Source organism: Pseudorca crassidens, chromosome 9 (assembly GCF_039906515.1).
Source record: "Pseudorca crassidens isolate mPseCra1 chromosome 9, mPseCra1.hap1, whole genome shotgun sequence".
NCBI classification, from domain to species: Eukaryota; Metazoa; Chordata; class Mammalia; order Artiodactyla; family Delphinidae; genus Pseudorca; species Pseudorca crassidens.
Window position 1 is genome coordinate 106512006 of NC_090304.1, and position 20175 is coordinate 106532180.

At 46.7% G+C, this 20175-nt stretch overlaps 1 protein-coding gene and 1 long non-coding RNA gene across 2 annotated transcripts in view; one reads left to right on the top strand and one right to left on the bottom strand.

Moving 5' to 3' along the window:
• Positions 1 to 12011: 12011 nt before the first annotated feature.
• Positions 12012 to 15000, bottom strand: LOC137231070 (uncharacterized). The gene is made up of 3 exons (XR_010946384.1): positions 14362 to 15000; positions 13287 to 13436; positions 12012 to 13027 (listed from the first exon to the last, which is right to left on the bottom strand). It is a non-coding gene; the product is annotated as an uncharacterized lncRNA (long non-coding RNA).
• Positions 15001 to 15150: 150 nt separating this feature from the next.
• The window catches only part of NTM (neurotrimin), a 934251-nt gene continuing 929226 nt past the window's right edge, over positions 15151 to 20175 (top strand). The window contains exon 1 of the mRNA XM_067751604.1: positions 15151 to 15392. Within this exon, the coding sequence (XP_067607705.1) occupies positions 15311 to 15392 (82 nt within the window). The 5' untranslated portion in view covers positions 15151 to 15310. The remainder of the gene's footprint in view (positions 15393 to 20175) is intronic.

Sequence of the window (20175 nt, forward strand, 5' to 3'; positions counted from 1 at the left end):
GATTTGCATATACTGAAGAATCCTTGCATCCCTGGGATAAACCCCACTTGATCATGGTGTATGATCCTTTTAATGTGCTGTTAGATTCTGTTTGCTAGTATTTTGTTGAGGATTTTTGCATCTATGTTCATCAGTGATATTGGCCTGTAGTTTTCTTTCTTTGTGGCATCTTTGTCTGGTTTTGGTATCAGGGTGATGGTGGCCTCGTAGAATGAGTTTGGGAGTGTCCCTCCCTCTGCTATATTTTGGAAGAGTTTGAGAAGTCAATCTCTTAATATGTATGTTCCTTTTACCATTTTCTTAATTGGATTTCTTATTGTAATTCTTTTCCTTCTCTTGTGTTAGCATTTGTTGTAGAGCTGGTTTGGTGGTGCTGAATTCTCTTAGCTTATGCTTCTTTGTAAAGATTTGAATTTATCCATCAAATCTGAACGAGATCCTTGCTGGGTAGAGTAATCTTGCTTTTGGGTTTTTCCATTTCGTCACTCTAAATATGTCCTGCCACTCCCTTCTGGCTTGCAGAGTTTCTGCTGAAAGATAAGCTGTTAACCTTATGGGGATTCCCTTGTATGTTAATTGTTGCTTTTCCCTTGCTGCTTTTAATATTTTTTCTTTGTATTATTTTTTGATAGTTTGATTAATATGTGTCTTGTCATGTTTCTCCTTGGATTTATCCTGTATGGGACTTCCTGTACTTCCTGGACTTGATTGACTGTTTCCTTACCCATATTAGGAAGTTTTCAACTATAATTTCTTCAAATATTTTCTCAGTCCCTTTTTTTTTCTCTGCAGTAGTTATTTCCACTATTTTATCTTCCAGGTCACTTATCCATTGTTCTGCCTCAGTTATTCTGCTATTGATTCCTTCTAGAGAATTTTTAATTTCATTTATTGTGTTGTTCATAATTGTTTGTTTGCTCTTTAGTTCTTCTAGGTCCTTGTTAAACGTTTCTTGTATTTTCTCCATTCTATTTCCAAGGTTTTGGATATCTTCACTATCATTTCTCTGAATTCTTTTTCAGGTAGACTGCCTATTTCCTCTTCATTTGTTTGGTCTGGTGGGTTTTTACCTTGCTTCTTCATCTGCTGTGTGTTTCTGTCTTCTCATTTTGCTTATCTTACTGTGGTTGGGGTCTCCTTTTCCCAGGCTGCAGGTTCGTAGTTCCCGTTGTTTTTGGTGTCTGCTCCCAGTGGGTAAGTTTGGTTCGGTGGGTTGTGTAGGTTTCCTGGTGGAGGGGACTGGTGCCTGTGTTCTGGTGGATGAGGCTAGATCTTGTCTTTATGGTGGGCAGGACCACATCTGGTGGTGTGTTTTGGGGTGTCTGTGAATGTATTATGTTTTTTGGCAGCCTCTTTGCTAATGGGTGGGGTTGTGTTCCTATCTTGCTAGTTGTTTGGCATAGGGTGTCCAGCACTGTAGCTTGCTGGTCATTGAATGGAGCTGGGTCTTAGCGTTGAGATGGAGATCTCTGGGAGAGCGTTCTGCATTTGATATTACGTGGGGCCAGGAGGTCCCTGCTGGACCAATGTCCTGAACTTGGCTCTCCCCCCTCAGAGGCTCAGGCCTGACACCTGGCCAGAGCACTAAGACCCTGTCAGATACTTGTCTCAGAATAAAAGGGAGAAAAAAATAAAATAAACTTATATTTTAGAAAAAATGTTAAAAAGTAATGAGAGAAAGAAAGAAGAGAGCAACCAAACCAAAAAACAAATCCACCAATGATAACAAGCATTAAAAACTATACTAAAAAAAAAAAAAAAAGGACAGTCAGAACCGTAGGACAAATGGAAAAAGCAAAGCTATACAGACAAAATCACATAAAGAAGCATACACATACACACTCACTATAAGAGAAAAAGAAAAACAATATATATATATATTAAAAAAAAAAGGAAGAGAGCAACCAAATCAATAGGCAAATCTACCAATGATAATAAGCTCTGAATACTAAGCTAAGATAAACATAAAACCAGAACCAAGTTAGATGCAGAAAGCAAACCGCAAGTCTACAGTTCCTCCCAAAGTCCTCCTCCTCAATTTGGGATGATTCGTTCGTTGTCTCTTCAGGTATTCCACAGATGCAGGTACATCAGGTTGATTGTGGAGCTTTAATCCGCTGCTCCTGAGGCTGCTGGGAGAGATTTCCCTTTCTCTGCGTGGAGAGATTTCCCTTTCTCTTCTTTGTTCGCACAGCTCCCGGGTTTCAGCTTTAGATTTGGCCCCGCCTCTGCGTGTAGGTCACCTGAGGGTGTCTTTTGGGAGGTCTGAGGTCTTCTGTGGGTGTTCACTAGGTGTTGTGTAGGAGTTGCTCCACGTGTAGATGTATTGTTGATGTATTTGTGGGGAGGAAGGTGATCTCCGCGTCTCACTCCTCCGCCCTCTTGAAGGCGCCGCCTGGACTTTGAAGTGAAGAAAAACAATACCTGGTTCTCTTTTTTTTAAGGCACTGCTTGTTTGGTTTTTTCTGTTTGTTATTTGTAAAGTTTTCCTAACGGACATGTATAGCTACCGAATTTACTTCTAATGCTTCTTATTGTCTAAGAATGTCACTGAAGACTATAGATTTCCTAGGCCACATTCCATGCGATTTACTATATAATGTTCTCATTCTTTTATAAATATTTTGTAATTTTTATTTGAATTTTTGCTTAAACCAGGATTTCTCTTTTCAAGTAATTTCCCTGATTTCTCTCTTAAGTCTTAATTTTAATGTATTCTGTTCTGAGAACATGGCTCATAGCATTCTGACCATTAAATGTATTGAGATTTTTTTTTTTTTGGCCTGAACATAGCTGGTTTGTGAAAATTCTGTTGTGTTTGAAAAGGAGGAGCATTTTCCATTTTTTGAATTCAATTTTTTTCTCTCTCTGTGTTGATCATTTACCTATCTATCTACATAACTATATCTGTCTAATTCATTTATTTTCAGATTGTTGATTGTGTTATGAAAATTTTCTGAGAACTTTTTTTGCTTATTTGCACTCTCATTTTTTGAGAATTGTATTAATATTTTTTATTTTAATAGAATTGTCCATTTCTCCTTGCATATACAAACGTTTTTATTTTGTAACCATTCTGTTCATATCACTGAAGCTCATGACTGTTATTTCTTCTTGGTGGGTTGTACTATTGCTCCTATACATACCACTGTTTCTTGTGGTTAGTCTTTTTACCTTGATTTCTGTTCTTTGATATTAATATCTTTGTACCTGTTTTTGTTATTATTTTCCTGGCATATTACTAAAACTTCTGTCTTGCTTTATTTTATTTGTATTTCTCCTAAGTAGGCTAAAACCAAAAATTTCCCCCAAATCTGTGTATCTCTGTGTTTTGATAAAGTTAATATATTCATACTTATTGGTAGTGTAATCTTAGTACTTTTTCTAATTATCTACCTCTATATTTTCTATTTATCATTCTTTGCAGTTGCTTCTTTAGCCCTCTCTCAGATTTTTTGCCACATTTTTCTACTTGTCTGTGTTTTTTTTCTTTTCCTTTTCATTCTTTTATTTCTTCTCTCAAATAGTTTAGATGTTATATATTATCTTTCAATTTTTCTGCAGCTCATCCATACATCTTTAACATGGAATTAAATGTATTTTTCTAAAATTACCTAGAGTTAATAATTAGGCTTTTTCCTTTTCTTAAGGATACAGAATTTTAGCATTTTAAAAAATTTTCCTTATTTCCTGTTCCACTGCTCTCCAAGCATCAAAACACTCGATCTCTTCCATGTTAAGAGCAGCTGATACTTGAGTTTCAGATAAGTATTATTTTTTTTCACAAAACAGTAACATCACTAATTTTTAGGTTTAGTTGTAATATTACTGGTTTCTTTCTGTTATTACATGTACCTGTATTACTTTGGGACTTAAAATACACTTCTTTATCTTCTTGATTATTTTTCGTACTAATCATCCTGTTCAATTAACCTGTCCTGATGCTGACCAGTACCTAGTGCAGATAGAGCATCTAGCATTGTGCCTTCTGTGAGGTATCTCTTGACTCCTGCTTCTGCTTGTTATCTTACCGCCACCGCCTTAGTTTGGGCCATCTCACTTTTGCCTAAACTCTTCCTTTGACCTCCCAGGTGACGGCTCTGCCCCCCTATGAGTTAGCATAAGCTAAAAAAGTCCGCTTTTTTGCTGGAAGGCTCTGAGATTCTAGAGTTCTTTTTTTATGCCAGTTAGTGCCATTTATCTTGATCTATTCAGTATCTTCTACGTTTATAACCGTTGGTCAGTCTCCCTCTTAAACTGTAAGCAACTGTAGGAAAAAACCCAAATTTGCTAATAGTTTTATCTATAGTACTTGTACAGTGTCCAGCTCACAGTAGGTGCTAAATCAGCCCTGGGCCATCCATCAGATGAACCAGTGTTTCCCTGGATGCAGTATACCTGTATCTGGACAAGACACAGAGCCTATCACAATGCCTGCAAAGCTGGGGCCCAGTAAGCCTCTTCAACTTGACTGAGAAATGGAATACAGCTCTATATTACATTTGAAGGAAGTAAAGACATTCGGCACGTTTGCAATCTGACCAGTGTTCTTCTAACATGAGGACGGCATTTGGAATCAGTAACTGTGGTGTGAGGCTGGGGTCCGACCTCATGGGTTTCCCTTCTGGATGGATGATACCGTGTCACCCTGATCATTTTGCTGCTCGCTTTTCCACCTCTAAGATGTGGAAGAAAAATAAAGGTGAGCGAACATACCATCCCCACCAATGTAGACATTAGCATTCCGATTGTCTTTTCAGGACTTGCACTTTGACACATGATTTGGATTGAACTATGACTGTGCATGAAGTAGACACACGCTTGGATGTGAGTGTGGGAGCGGGTGTAGTGGTACTTTCAGCTTTTATTAAGACTCTCACCTCCTTGCCCCATGTAGGTGCCTTCCTTGTGCAGTGACATTTCCACAAACATTTCATTTCTAATAACATCAAATACAAACATACTCGTTAAAGCCACGTTACCTGTGTGGCTGCGTGATGGTATTTCCGGATTGCTGAAGGAGGTGTGGGCCGTGTCTGTGTGTGCACATTCCCATCAACGGTGGGTGACGGGACCCTGAGCATGGAGGGCCCCGGAATCTCCCTCTCTCCTAGGAACACCCCCGCTTTTGGAAGGGATGGATTCAGGGAGTCACTTCTTCTCCCATATGTTAGTAGCTAATTTTAAGTATTTCAGTATTTTGCCAACATATTACACCCCCAGAAAGCTTCCCCAGACTCACTGCCAAGGGAATAGAACTGAAGCCTGACTCATCTATCAAGTCAAGAATCTACTCAATTAAAAACAATAAGTAAAGAAATCAAAGTTAGAGCCAATACTAATCAGAGTTTTAATGTAAAAATCAATCTTTTGTTTACTTAAAAAAAACCAAATAATTATATTTGTCTACCTGATTGAGCCATAATTGTCTTCTAGTAGGAGAGGTCATATACATTCAGCCACCAACTTAGTGCTGATGGCTTTACGTACGTGCTGTGTTTAATCCTCTGTGGTTCCTTTTGCTCCCCCAGTTCACTAGTAGGGCATCTGTAACTCACACAGCTGAAGTGTCCTCTGAGCAACCCAGCTCTTCCTAACCTCAATGACCACACAGCTATTCTGCCTCTAGGCCTCAACTTTATCCCGATACTTTCTTCTCTCATAAGATGCTGTTTTTGTTAATGTTTTTATTATTATTACATGATCTGTGTGTGTGTGTTTTCTTTTTTGCTCTGTGTTACATAATTATGACCAATGTCTGGACCAGTAGAAGGTGGAGAAGGAGTTAGGGAGGTTGGTTCCAGCACCCCCTCCACTGCCCAAGGGGAGCTTCTCTCTCTGCATCTTCTCTCTCTTCAGGACGTATGGGTCCTGCCTTTCGTCCCATCACTTCTCTAAGAGTGCTTCCAAATCGACCATGCTATCATCACCTCTACCCCAGTCTCCCATCCAAAGACAAACATGACAATAACAAAGATTGCAGATATTTTAAGAAAGGGTTATGAGATAGAATATGCAAATGTACTTTGAAAATAGAAATTCAGTGTAAAGATGTACAAGAGTTAGTGTTATGGATCTGCCCATAAACAACAGAATGATTCCTTCGTAAGCTGCCTCAGATTCATGTATTTTATTTCCCTACCATTTAGCCTTTGTATCATCCTAACCGCAAGCTTATAGAGAATGGTGGGAATGGTCTGCACACAGCGGACGGTGAGTCAGTACTCTTAGTCAGACAAAGGGCAGAGCGCATAGGCTCAGTGACTCAGGAGTGATTCAGGAGGCTGTCTCTGTCTTTCTTCTTCTAGGCATAAATCAAAGACTCCAGCTTTCTAGGCTGCCAGTTCAACACCTTTTATAGGCACTTAATTCACTCAGAAATTAAAAATATATACATACTCCTTAGAGAAAGTACCATTATTCTTCAGCTTGACACATGATTTGATTTTAAGCCTTATATGTCTCCTCTACATCCTACTGTGGGTTAGAACCATTCCAATGTCTATGATGAACGGCTATTGCTGCCTGGGCTGGCCACCTCCCACTTAGACTCCACCGATACCCTCCTCGAAGAATCATTGCCTCCCCCTTCCCTGCAGAAGCCATCTGTGTAGTTACAGGGACTGCACATGGACAAGCCAGGTGTTAAGAGTATCACGTCGTGTCTTCTTACCACTAGACCTCGTGTCTCCTGCCTTACAAAGCAGTGCTCAGGAGCACCAGGAAGGCCCATTCTGGCATCCCTGTCAGCACACCCAGCCCCTGCGGTCACCACCCTCGTTCCCTCCTCCCCTCTCCCCACACTCCTGATTCCACACACACTCTTTTGTTCTCACCATCACCTCTTCTTTCACAGCCTGTTCTTTGCAACAAAGCTGAAACCCCTTCTCCCTGAATTCATCCACCCCTTCCAGGTATGGTTACACTCTTAAGGATTCAGGACTTTCAGTTACAAAGAATACAATTTGGGGAAGTGAGCACATGGGGCTGTTTACTTGGACAGAGGCGGTTTCAGGTATCTGTACACATTCTGGAGTAAAAGGAATGACAATGGGGACTTCCCTGGTGGTGCCGTGGTTAAGAACCCACCTGCCAATGCAGGAGACATGGGTTCGAGCCCTGGTCCCGGAAGATCCCACATGCCATGGAGCAACTAAGCACATGTGCCACAACTACTGAGCCTGCACTCTAGAGCCCGCGAGCCACAACTGCTGAGCCTATGTGCCACAACTACTGAAGCCCGTGCTCCTAGAGCCCGTGCTCCGCAACAAGAGAAGCCACTGCAATGAGAAGCCTGCGCACCACAACGAAGAGTAGCCCCTGCTCATTGCAACTGGACAAAGCCTGCGTGCAGCAACGAAGACCCAACGCGGCCAAAAATAAATAGATAAATACATTTATTAAAAGAAAGAAAGAAAAAAAAAAGAAATGACAGTGGACATGGAGCTAAAAGACCTCACTCTGCTCCCCGTTCACCTTCAACTCGTATGAACCTGAGGATGTTACTGCCCTTCTCCAGACACCACTTCTCCGTGTGAAGTGACAGTTTGGGACGCCCATGGAAACGTTCCTGGACGCTGTGTATTTCACAGTCTTCCCAAAATCTGGCTGGTAGAATTCAATAGGCTTCTAGGAGATCATGAAGCCAAACGATTCAGAAATATATAAACCTTTCCTTAGACCAGACTCCTCCTCCCCGTGAAGTCTTCCAGTTAGATATTTACATAGAGGGAAGCGGCCAAAAGCCGCAGAGTGACAACTTATTGTCAAATGGGCGGAGTCATCAACCCCCATGTAGGGAAGTGGGCTGTTCCGGGTACCCCAGGGACCCTTCTACCTCCAGGTTCAAGCCTGGCGCCCACCCTCATACCACGATCCGTGCAGCCTCCTGGGGCACAGGCTGCCGGGACCCACGTGAGTGCCGGAGTCATGCACATGACCTGTAGGAGCAGGAGCCACTGGCCCACAGTCCGCCCAGCTAGACAAGGAGAAGCAGTGGGTGGGCAGCTGTCCAAGCCCCGAAGGCCGGGGAGGGCGGGGTCTCCTCTGAGGGAGGGCCTTGATTCACTGTACGTTCCGCCAGAGTCACCTCCAGAAATACCCGTTCCCATTGCTTTCACTGTCTCAGAATCCCCGGCGACTCTGCTTCTCAAATTCAGTTCACACCTCTCAGACATCAAGACCTCCCAGGTAAGGCCCAGGTGACACGCCTTCTCGGTGCTCTTGGACGCACAGCTTCCAACCCACCAGCTTGGGTCACCTTGATTTCCCCGGAGCCCCACGTCCACCTCCAACCCTTGGCCCAGTGGTCCCCCTTGGCATGGATGAACTGCCCCATCTCGTATTCAGAGTGGACCAGGGCTGATGCCTTTCTCATGCCTCTCACTGACCACCCTGATTGTTTCACTTTGGGTATCAGTTTCACTGGCATTGTAGACCAAGGTGAGGCGAAGAGCAGGGTTTGGGTGTTGGGAAGCCCTGGCCCGTGGCTCCCTGTGTGACCGCGGACACGGTACTCGGTCCCTGTACGTGCCGACGAAGGGTAAGAGCGTTCAGCCTCCAGGGCTGCTGTTAGGGTTAAGTGAGAAGACACATGAAGATGCCAGCACGGCATCTGGCATACAGAGATGCTCACTAAACAGGGGTTTACTCCCTCCACCCCAACCCTTAGGAAGATGGATTTGGTCCATCTTGACTCCGTCTGTGACCTTATTTTAATTCCAGTTTGGTCCATCTTGACTCCGTCTGTGACCTTATTTTAATTCCAATTTGATAATAACACTAATCTTGTAAGTAAGGGACCATAGACACCTCCATCTCTTCCTAGGGCTTCAGGCAATATCTAGGTATTTGCCAGCTGTCAGGGGAAGTAGTGTGGGGAGGAGAGGGGGAGCAAAGGGAGTTTGTGTTCATCTGTCCCCACGTGGACCCTTCAGTCCAGATGCTTTCAGTTGCAAGTGACAGAAACTCAATCTGAAATAACTGAAGCAAATAAGGGTGTGTGTCTGCCTTCAGGCTTGACTTGTCCTACTTTCAGTGATGCTTTCTCTTCTTGGTTCTCCTCCTAGTTTTGGTTGACTTTTTTCCTTGCAGACTTTCTCCATCTGTTAGGAAATTTACCCTCCGGAGCAGCGTCTGTTTCCAAACAGCGCCTAGAAAACTCTCAGGGAAGAAACTGATTGGTCAGCCCTGGGCCACTTGCCCACGTTCGCACCGAGAGGGTAGCAGCCCAGTGAAGCCACATGGAGTTGATTCCTGGGGGTGAGCAGGACAGTGTGCCAACAGCCCCCACCTCCCACGGAGCCCAGAGAAAACTGCTGGCAACAAGCATCTGGGGGCAGTGACTCTCTGTCAAGTTCATGCTGAATATTACCCAGCACTATGATTGGTTTTTTCAAGCAAGCTCATTATAAAGACATTGGAGCCAACGTGTGTGTTAGACGTCGTATCAGGGCTTTCAGAGTCTTCATTTTGGTTAATTCACATCGACTCTGTGAAGTAGATATTATTATTTCCACTTTAAGTACAAGATGGGCGGAGATGAGCTGAGATGAGAAAATTGAGGATCGCAGAATTGAAGCTGATAAATGGAATTAGACTCAAATCCAGGTCTTCTGATTTTAAATGTTAAATTTTTTCTGTTATATTACTGTGCCGTATGGCTTCTTTTTGAGATGATGATGATAACTCGTAGAAACCCAGGCGAGATGACTTGTGCCTATAATTCCAGTTAGAAAACACAGACCGTGTTCCGCTTGTAGGAACGTGGATTTAAGTCTCTGTGTCCTCTGTGCTGCTAAGGGTTCGACTTTCATTGTAATATCAGCGTAGGCAAATTATCAATAAATCAGGGAATCGGCTTTAAGTAGAATTCTCAAAATAGACACCACAGAATTCCAGCATTATTGGTACCCTGGCCACATCACATGTGTTCACATCAAAAGTGACCGTATAACGCGGGAGCCACATTCAAGATGGCTTTCCAGGGAGACCCCTTGAAAATGTGGGGACCGCCTTCCTCCTCCAGCATGGCTTTCTCCCTCCAGAAGGGACACAGCAAGTCAGAGCTGGGCCCCCTGCTCCACCCCAGGTGTGGGAGGGCAGGCAGACCCCCCTGCCCCGGAGGCGGGCTCACCACCACCCAGCCTCGGCCAGGCGGCCACAGCGGGCAGAGGCAGAGTGGAGCAGTGGCATTTGTTAAGTCTTGAACATTATTTCAGGGCTGCGCTTTAGTTGAAGCCCCCGTGGTCCTTTCCGTAACAGCTGCGAGGAATAAAACCCGCTGCCCACCGCCTACCCCCAGCACACACACTCCTCCTCCTTGTGGGCCTCCATCTCCAGCCTTGGACCAGGCCCACCACGTGTGCGTGGCTGTCACCCTCCTCGCAGGCGGGAGGGCTGTGCTCAGGTTCAGCTGGCCTTTGGACCGCGGGGCAGCCAGGCCCACTGTGACCTTCCAGGGTTTGCCGTCTGGGCTTGCCGTCCGGTTCAGCGAGGCACCAGGTGTGCATGGGCCAGTTCACAGAGAATCAATCCCCATTTGCCCTTCAGCTCAGAAGCTGAAGTGCAGAAGCTTCAGCTCCCGGATGATGAACGGTTCACAAAATGCCATCCTGGCTGCCTCTCCTCAGAAATTAAAGACCTCATCTGTTTCCCCTTCCTTATTCCTTATTTCTTATTCTTCTTCCTCATTTCTAATCTGCAAACAGAAAAATCACTTCTGCGGTAAATTTTTCTTAACTTCAAGGAGTGTGGATGGTGAGAAAATACCATTCTGCCTAGGACAGGAGGCCCCTTTCCTGACGTTAATTTTGTCCTAGGACGATTCATCCTCCTCTGACCCTTGAACTGGGAAGTAAATGGTGCATATCGTGCATCTGGCTAATCCAAGAGGCAAATCTCATCCTGCAGACACCTGATGAGAAGTACTTGAGCCTCCAAGCTCAGTGGAAGGAGCCCTGATTGTTGAGTGAGGAGCAGTGATTTCCAAGAGTGCCCTCCAATGAGAGCTCCCCCCAAGTCAGGGCCTCCAGAGTCACAGAATCCCTGCACGGCCCAGGCCACCCCATATGGAAGGACCCAGACACCCGCTGTTTGGGGCAATTGCAGCAGAAAAGATTCCCAGCCCTGAGGCCCGAAAGGCTGAGATTAAAATGGAAAAAGGAAAGGAAAAATGCAGGCTGCTGCGCTGTGATCCACCCATTAGGTAAGGGACAGGCCTGGTTGAGCACACCCCTGGGTGGACCCGCTTTCTCCTCTGCAACTATATCAGTGATCTTTTGAATATCCAGCAGGCCTGTGTGGGTGCCCCTGTGTCCAACCCACAACAGAGGAGAGGAAAAGATGTCTTCTCCACTGTGTGCTTCTGTGAAACCTGTAGGCCGCTGGAGAATTTTACTCCATGGTAAATTCCAGCATTGAAAGAGATACAGCTCTCCAGATAGCTTAGCACTGAGCAGTACTGAGTCCAAATTAGACTTTTGGTTTGACAGTCCCTAAGGAGAGATTTCACCTTGGTGAACACAGGAAGTGCGATTCCGGAGTGAAGCCCCCCAGGAGTTTGGTTCACAAGTGCTGAGAGCTCCTCCCTAGGACACGTAGCAGACACTTCAGTCTCCATTTGACCAAAACGGTAAAACAGATGAAAACTAGCTGATGGTTACGATGTATGGTGATGGTGGGCATGAGCTGTAGCTAGTATCCCCATTTCAGACGTGGAGTTGAGATGACTGAGCCAAGGTCCCGAGGCCCCAGGGATCGGAACCAGCTGGATGCAGCCCAGCCTGTGCGCGCGGTCAACAAGCCGTGCCGACCATGACGAGTGTCTGTTGAGTGTGCCCGTGTGTGTCAGGCATGGTTCCATTATCTGTGCATAGAGGGTAACTAAGATGGATCAGAATTTGTGCCAGGGTTCATTTTTTTAAATCTTTTAAAAATTTTATTGCAACACAGCAGGGCAAGGTCAGGGCTCTCAAACAGCTTTCAAGAGCCCCAAAGTTAGGTGGTGTATTTCCATCCTCCATTTTTGATTTATGGTATCGCCTGACTGTGCATCCTTCCCTCTGCTTTAGATCTGGTCTCTACCTCACTTTCAAGGTATAGCATGACTCTCACCATCTCCAGAGGACTTTTAAAAACTATCATAGAAAATGCCCATCTGCCACTTCCTTGCATTCAGATAAAATTACTAATTATCTGCACCAACCATTTGCAACTCAGTTATTACTAAAAGTAATACATGGGTTTTCTATATGCTTTCTATGGATGTATGTGTTGTTTCATACAATTTTTAATAACATAGGCTATTAACATAGGCTATTAATAGCAAAGGGATGTATAAAGAAGATGTGTATATACAATGGAGTATTACGCAGCCATAAAAAGGAATGAAATTGGGTCATTTGTAGAGATGTGGATGGACCTAGAGTCTGTCTTACAGAGTGAGTAAGTCAGAAAGAGAAAAATAAATAGCGTATATTAATGCATATATGTGGAATCTGAAATATTGGTATAGACAATGTCATTTACAAAGCAGAAATAGAGACAGAGACATAGAGAACAAACATATGGATACCAAGGGGGAAAGGGTGTGTGTGGGATGAATTGGAGGATTAGGATTGACATATATACACTATTGATACTATGTATAAAATAGATAACTAATGAGAACCTACTGTATAGCACAGGGAACTATACTCAATGCTCTGTGATGACCTAAATGGGAGGGAAATCTAAAAAAGAGGGGACATATGTATACGTATAGCTGATTCACTTTGCTGTACAGCAGAAACTAACACAACATTGTCAAGCAAATATACTCCAATAAAAATTAAAAAACAAAACAAAAACAATAGCAAAGGGGTTATACGTAAGACTGTCTGCTATCTATTTGAGTCCCTTATGGTAGTTAGCATAGGATAGTATTTTAGAGGTTGGTCTGAGAGACAAATGCTCAGGTTCGCATCACATCCTGGCTCCATTGCTGACCGGCTGTGGACAAGTTTTCCTTGAGCCTCAATGTCCTCATCTGTAAAATGGGGATGATAAGTGTACCACTTCATAGGTTGTGAGAATTTAAAGAGAAAAATGCATGCAAAACACTGGCTCTCATGCCTGGCACGTAGCAAATGCTCAATAAATATCAACTAGAATGATTAGTTTATTACTGTGGGCACGCCTGTGGGTGCTTAAAAGAAATTGGTGAACGTACAGATTTGTTGCAGGTCCGGGTGAGGACACTTGTAAACGTTGGTCTGTGTCTCTTCAGGTAGGGATGAAAGGCTTACCAGTGACCCGCTGTCTTCCTCGTCGCTCTGGAGAGCAGTGAGGTGGCAGTAGAGGAATCCACCGTGCCTCCTGTCTTCTGTGCTGGGCGGTTATTACTGTGGCCAAAGCCACTCCGGAGCATCCAACTGCACGTGTCGCTCTGTGGAGCACTGCACAAGGAGACCAGTCTAGAGATAAAATGCTTGTCCCTTGGGAGATCAGAACATCAAGGGCATTTTGGTGGACGTGTGAATTAGAACGCAGTGGCAGAAAAAAAAAAAAGTTAATACAGAAAGCCTTTAAAATAAAAAGAGACTTGAGACACAGCCCTTTAACTGTACAGACGAAAGGCCACGGTTCACAGAAATAAAACGACGTGCTCACGGTCCCTCAGTTTGTGTGGAGCTGCAACTGGGATCCAGGTCCCCAGACCCCACTGCTCCTTCCACTTAAGTCGCTGGGCTGCACACCTGCAGGGGGCGCCTCTCTCCTTCATGCACAACACAAGGTGAGTGACGCCTCTGAGGCTTGTGCAAAATGGCATTGCTGCTTCCAGTTCACCTGTGCACCCAGCAAGTACTTTTGTTCTATGCAGTTCAAGGATATGTACATTCACATTATTATGGGGGTTACAAGAAGTATAATAATTACTGTGGAAATCTGGAAGAAATACTTCAAAAATGTGTGTGTTGAGGCATCATGATGGTATGCGTGTGTCAGAATCAGCTAAGGAAGGTGCCGTGAACAGGCTAAGTTTTCCAGAATTTTTGTTTGCATCACATAACTTGCTTCCCATAAGAGAAAACCACAAATTAGATCATCAGTTTTCAGGACGTTAGAGTTAGCAGATCTCTCAAAAAGTCATCACATCCATTAGATTATTTCTGTCAGAGTTATATTCTTACCCACCATCAAGGGGATGCATGTCTGCAACTCTCTGAGGACATTTTGCAACCACACACAAAGTCTGTACTCAGAAAGTCCTGCAGTGGGTCTAACCTAAGTCTATCTTGCTGCAGTTTAAATAAACCACAAGCACTTACATTATTTATCTTAGTGAAAGTGGATTGACTGAGGCATGTAGAATAAACTCACCCCTTGTTCCCTTTTGGAGAATCTTCTCCATATTCGGACTGCAGTTCTTCTCAAATCTCAGAAGCCCCATCTCTTTTCATGGTATCATACACACATGGATGACTTCAGGAAATAAACTTAGTGAATGAAATATAGGAGTAATACAAATATTCTGAAACAGAAGTGACAGGAGAAGAAAATAGAAATTTATTATTTTCAAAGCCACAAAGTAGGAGGTTGATTGGAAAAGGTGAAAGATGAGAGAGAGAGAGGGAAAAAATTTGTCATTGAATGATATTTTCATCGGAGAGGAAAATAAGTACCAACAAATGAAATCTGACGCATCTTTGCAAGTTTCACCAAGCTTGAAAATGTCCCTTTAAAATTTCCCGTAAGCGGTTGCTGGCTGCGGGATTTTTCCAGTGTAAAGGGAATCTGAGTTCAGGAGGCCAGGGAACGCCAGAAGGAAAGGGATTTTTTGATGCTTGGAGTTCTGAGACTGTCAGTTTAAAAAATGAAAGTAATATAGAAGGGGCAAAGTGGCATTTATCATACCATCTCTCCAGGCTCCTGTCTCTTTAATCAGCTAGCCTGATTTGCCCAGTAAATGATTCCTGAGTGTGTGTGTGTGTGTGTGTGTGTGTGTGTGTGTGTGTGTGCGCGCGCGCGCGCGCGCGCGCGTGTGTTGTAGCTCTGTCAATCCTTGGATTAGAACCAATGATTGCAGCTTGTAGGAGGGCTGTCCAGGGCCAGATTGTATGAGGTGTCTCAGTGCCAGAGTATGAGGAGAGATAATTACTGAGAAGTCACACTCTCTCCCATCCTTGGCTTTCTTGTGGTGTCCTTCAGCAAAACAGTGGATTTAAATCTCCTTCCACCAGCTCCAGAGCAACGCAATCTGTCAGGAAAGAAAGAAAGAAAGAAAAACCCCGAACCTGACAAAAAAGAAGAAAAAGAAGAAAAAAAAATCATGAAAACCATCCAGGCAAAAATGCACAATTCTATCTCGTGGGCAATCTTCACAGCGCTGGCTGCTCTGTTTCTCTTTCAAGGTAAGAGCTTGCTATTGATTTGCCTACAGTCGACCCAGGAATTGTACAGCGTGCTGTTGGTGATTCGCAGACTCTCTGAGTCGGCTCTGCTGTGCGGTTGGTTTGCAGGTGGGGGAGAGAGCGTCCGAGCAGCATGGCTGGGACTCCATCCTCCCTCCCAGGCTGTGAGGATATTGATTTGATGTTGGCTGCTGCCGGAACGGTGGGTGGGTGTGTGGCGCGGGGGGGGCGGGGGGGGGAATGTACGTGCAGAAGTAAAATGTGTCTGGGGCTCCCGTGCGGTACGTGGCTGTGTGCTGGTCCCCTGGACCTCCGTACATTCTTGCACACACACGATAGATGGAGACACATGGAATCACGGATTCGGAGGGCGACGGGGCTGCTAACGCATTGCTTATGGTACTGGGAAGAAATTACGAGAGGAAACTTTAAATATCTATCGGCCAGTAAACTTGCAAAGCTTCTGCAAGGAGCACACAGAAAACGCAGGCTAGGCATAATCAGGTACCTGTGCATCGTGGTCAGAGAGCCAGCTAGAAGGGCTGGATCGGTCCGCAGCAGCGGTGGGCAGCGGGGTAGTTTCCCATGTGTTTTGGGGTGTGTTTGTGGAGGGGGGCGGCGGGGCGTGGTAACAAGCAGATAAGAGGCTGTAGGAGCCAGCGGGGCTCTGAAATTCCGGAAAGCTCTCCTAAGTTGAACGGAAAGAGGCATGAAGAGTCGAATACTAATGTTTGGTTTCTTTCTCTTCTGGGAAGCGGAGCTGAGGGGCTGCAGTTGGGGCCGGGCTTGCTGGGGGTGAGTGCGCGCTGTGACGTGGCCCTGCGGTGCTGGGGTGGCTTGGGATCCGCTTCAACCTTGAGTCCGCTCGCTGCACCGGGTGGCCCCGCGCTCTGTCCCGGCTTTCAGGTCCCAGCAGCCGCATTACCTGCCCACCTGCTTGCTCCCACCCACCCTGTCCTTTGAGGGTCTGGCTTGCCTTTCTTTTTTGAAGATCCCTGCACTCCCAGGGACTGAGACGGGCAGAGGAACTTCCCCCGGGTGGTCCAGCAGCATCTCCCAGAGGACCACGCGTGGAAGCTCAGCGCTGGCAGCTGAGTCCCCAGAGGAAAGTTCACTCCCAGGGGGTGGAGAAGGCTGAGGAGTCCCACCCACCTGATTCCCTTCCCCACTGCAGCACGGGGCTTTCGTGGTCCGGACTGGTCCCCACCTCGGGTCCCGCTGACCTCCCTCTGAGGGTGGGCTTTGGGGACTGTCCCCTTGCCGTAGTTGCAGGGGTGACCACGCAAGGTGGGCAGAGGGACCAGGCTGGGAAGAACCAAATGCGCGTGTACCTTCGGCTGGGGCTCGAGGGGGAGGAAGGGGGCCCCGGAAGGATCTGAGTTGGATGCAAGCAAGTCCCTTGTGCGGGATCTCCTTGCCTTGCCAGCTGCACCCAGCCTCGGGGGCGCCGGCCTCGGGGTGTCTCTCCTCCCTCACTGGGTGGTGGGTGTGAGAGTGAAGGAGGCCACGTGGCGGCAGCCCTGATTGACTCGTCTTACGTAACAAGGAGCTGTGGCAGCATGTGTGTGTGTGTGTGCGCGCGCGCGCGCGTGTGCAAACCCCTGCTTGTACTGGGTGAACAGGGGCTCACCCAGTGAGGTCAGAGCCCCAACTCTGGCAGCGGGGAAACTGAGTCCAGAGCCAGGTAGCCTCAGGGAAACAGCTTCTATCATGCTAACCACAGAAATGGAAACTAACTAGGCAAGGGGTGGAGTGAGGGGTCAGAGGAAGGGACAGGGAAGGTCCCAAGACCTCCATAATTTCCATCTGTCCTGAGGTCTGTGTCTCTTCCATCTGTAACTTCAAACCGGAGACAATGGCCAAAATTCCACCATCCACAGCCCCACGGGCTGCATGCCAGGAGCCCCAGGGCCATACTGAATTTACATATAAATTAGCATACATGATTTTTTTTTAATCAGAAATAAATGCAGGGAAGCATAATATTTGCTCATACTTTGAATCAATCCTGAATAGATGGGAAGGAAGTGGTGATGCAAAATTCTCCAGGGGGAATTCTGATTTTGCATTCTTGTTGCCGTCTTGGGGTGGGGATGGAGGTGACTTGGTTATCCCAGATCTCCTCACATTCTACCAAATCCTGCTTTTCCTAAGACGAATAATGGCCTTATTTGTGCTACCCACCTCGAGCCGGTTCTGAATAGCCTTCAAAGTGTCACAAAAGAACAGGGCTGCACAATTTTAATGCAAAGGGACCCCCAAGACCCCTGAGCCACATGCCAGTTGGACCAGCCAACATGATGTGTGTTTTCTCTTCAAGGGGTTGAGAGCTGGAGTCGGCCAGCTACCTCTTATCAAACTCACAGAATTACTGAGGCAGCCACGTCTTGCCTGCAGTAATCCACCCCTATTGCATTGACCCAGTGGGACTAGTTAGAATGCAGTACACATTCTAAGGCAATTTTTTCTTCTCCTCTGTTTTTGTTTTAAGCTGGCTCTTCCTAAAGCCGTTACTTCCTGGGTTTCTTGCCTTCTTGAAAAGGTGCCCGGGGCTAGGGGCAGGTGATGGACCCCTCCCTGACCTGCTTCTCACCTCTACCCCACCAGCAACCATGATCCAGCTTAGATGCGGAGGGAGTCAGCACTGATTAGTGATGGGTGGGAGGCAGGGGGTGATTAGCGCCCTGGGGCTCTGGCCCTAAGAAGATCTGAGGTTGATTAACAAGAGCCCCTCCCAGTTCCTGGGAGCCAGAGTGAGGACCGAGGACGGGATTAGGCGCTGTCCTTTTCAGCACACCGCCCACCTTCTGCCACTGAGAGGCTCTGAAAGGAATGGCTGGCTGGTGGTGCTGCAGCTTCTCTCCTTCTAGTAACCCGACCATTTCTCCTTCGAAGGATTAATGCTCCTTTCAACACTTTCCGAGGAGCTTGGCTAGATTCCTGTCTTAACCTTTCTCATTTTCTCTCACCTTCTCACATCCCACATCAACACACCTGCCCACTTATACACAGGCAGGGCAGCGGGGAAGGGAGAGGAGATGGGGCTAGGTTCACCCTCTCGTTCTCTGGGCACCAGCAACATGGACACCGTTCAGCTGGGCGGATTGGCCAAGTTCCTGCCACTCACAGTAAACACTTGGGTGCCAGCCGCAGCCTGAGCTGGGCAGTGCTTCTGAGATGTGAGGGGGGCAGATGAGACCATAACAATGTTTACTGGCAAAGTGAAGAATCGGTTTGGGATGATGGGATCCTGGGCCTGATGTAAGCATTGTGGGCACTTGGAAGCATGGCCAAAAACAACTTCAGGCGAGACTGCAGAGGAGCTTCACGGTGTGGACCCTGGCTGCCAGGCTTGGAGCTGCCAACTGGGGGCGAGCCATGGGTGAGCCGTGGATGGCACAACAAATGCAGCTCGCCTCCATCCTTCACACACAGTGACGGTCGTCGGGGCATTTGATCGAGGTGGCCGGAGGGTCCCAGCCGGGGCCACTCTTGGGTCGCAGCGTTACTTGCCAGGCACACAGCCTTGTCCTGGTGCTGCTTCTTCCCTTTGTCAGTTTTAAAGCCAAATACGAGCCCTGGAACCCCTTCTCATCCTGTGACATCTGCCCCTGACTTCCGTGGTTTCCCAGTGGCCTCTCCTAGGGTGCTGAGATGAAGGGTGCTGAGCTGTGTCCCTGAAGGGCCTCTCCTGGTCCCCTGCTTGTGTGCTCTGCCACGCACTGTGTCTCAGCAGCTCCCCGGGGCTCTGCCCCTGCACCCACGCAGTCTGGCAGCCCTGAGAAGCAGTGACCCAGGCTGGGGCCAGCTATGTGTCGTGGATGGGCCACACCAGTGCTGGCTTTAGCCACAGTTTACCCCTTGGGGCGAGGTGAGCTATCTCAACATCCTAAGCAGTGGTGACATTTCTGAGTCAATGTGGGACACATGATTCTGGGACGTCCAGGAACATGCTGGAAGGATTTGTGATGCTCTTGCCATCTGCTCCTGGTGGGAACACTTTGGAGAGGACTGTTGTGTCTAGGATTTGTCCCTGTTCCAGAATTTTTAGGTTTGGAGCTCACGACCTGCTCTTGCCTCTTGCCCCTCAACTAGGATGATAATGACGCAAAAAACTCCCACTTTGCTTTATATGTAACCCCAGCGGAGGTCCCTCAGACCCTTCCAATACCCTAATGAGTGTGCCTGACAGATTTCCAGCCAGTTCTGGTGGCCTGAGCACAGCTGGGTGGGCAGCAGGTACATCCAAACTCAAAGTCCCCCATGTTTTCTGTAGGTGGAAATACTTCCCTCTGTGCGCCCGCCTCCCCACCTGCCTGCCAGGATGGGGAGCAACTCCCCTGGGTGTTGTAAGGACTCATTAAGGCTTGTAACGCGGCAAACATGCGGTGCTAAGTGGAGCTCCATGCTGAGCCTGCTGGTATTTACGCAGCTCCTTCTCTTTCTGCTCTACTGGCTTGTTACATGTTTACTTTATGTCTGTAGTCATTTGAAATTCAATAAAACTAATTAAACATAAAAAATGAAAACACTCAAAAATAAGGTAATCGATGATGTACAGGTCGGATGGGGTTGGGTACCACATCTTCCCAGGTGTCTCCTCCCACCTGGTGGCAGAGGCCTCTTACCCTTAGAGGATGTGCTGGTTAAGACAGGAAGGGACTTAGAAGAAACATGCGGCGGGGACCATACCTCCCATCGTTTTGTAGGAGGAGACTGTTCAGGGAGGGGGAAGGGGGTGGGACCAATGGCAGGGGGCGGGGCCCTGGGAAGGGGGAGGGTG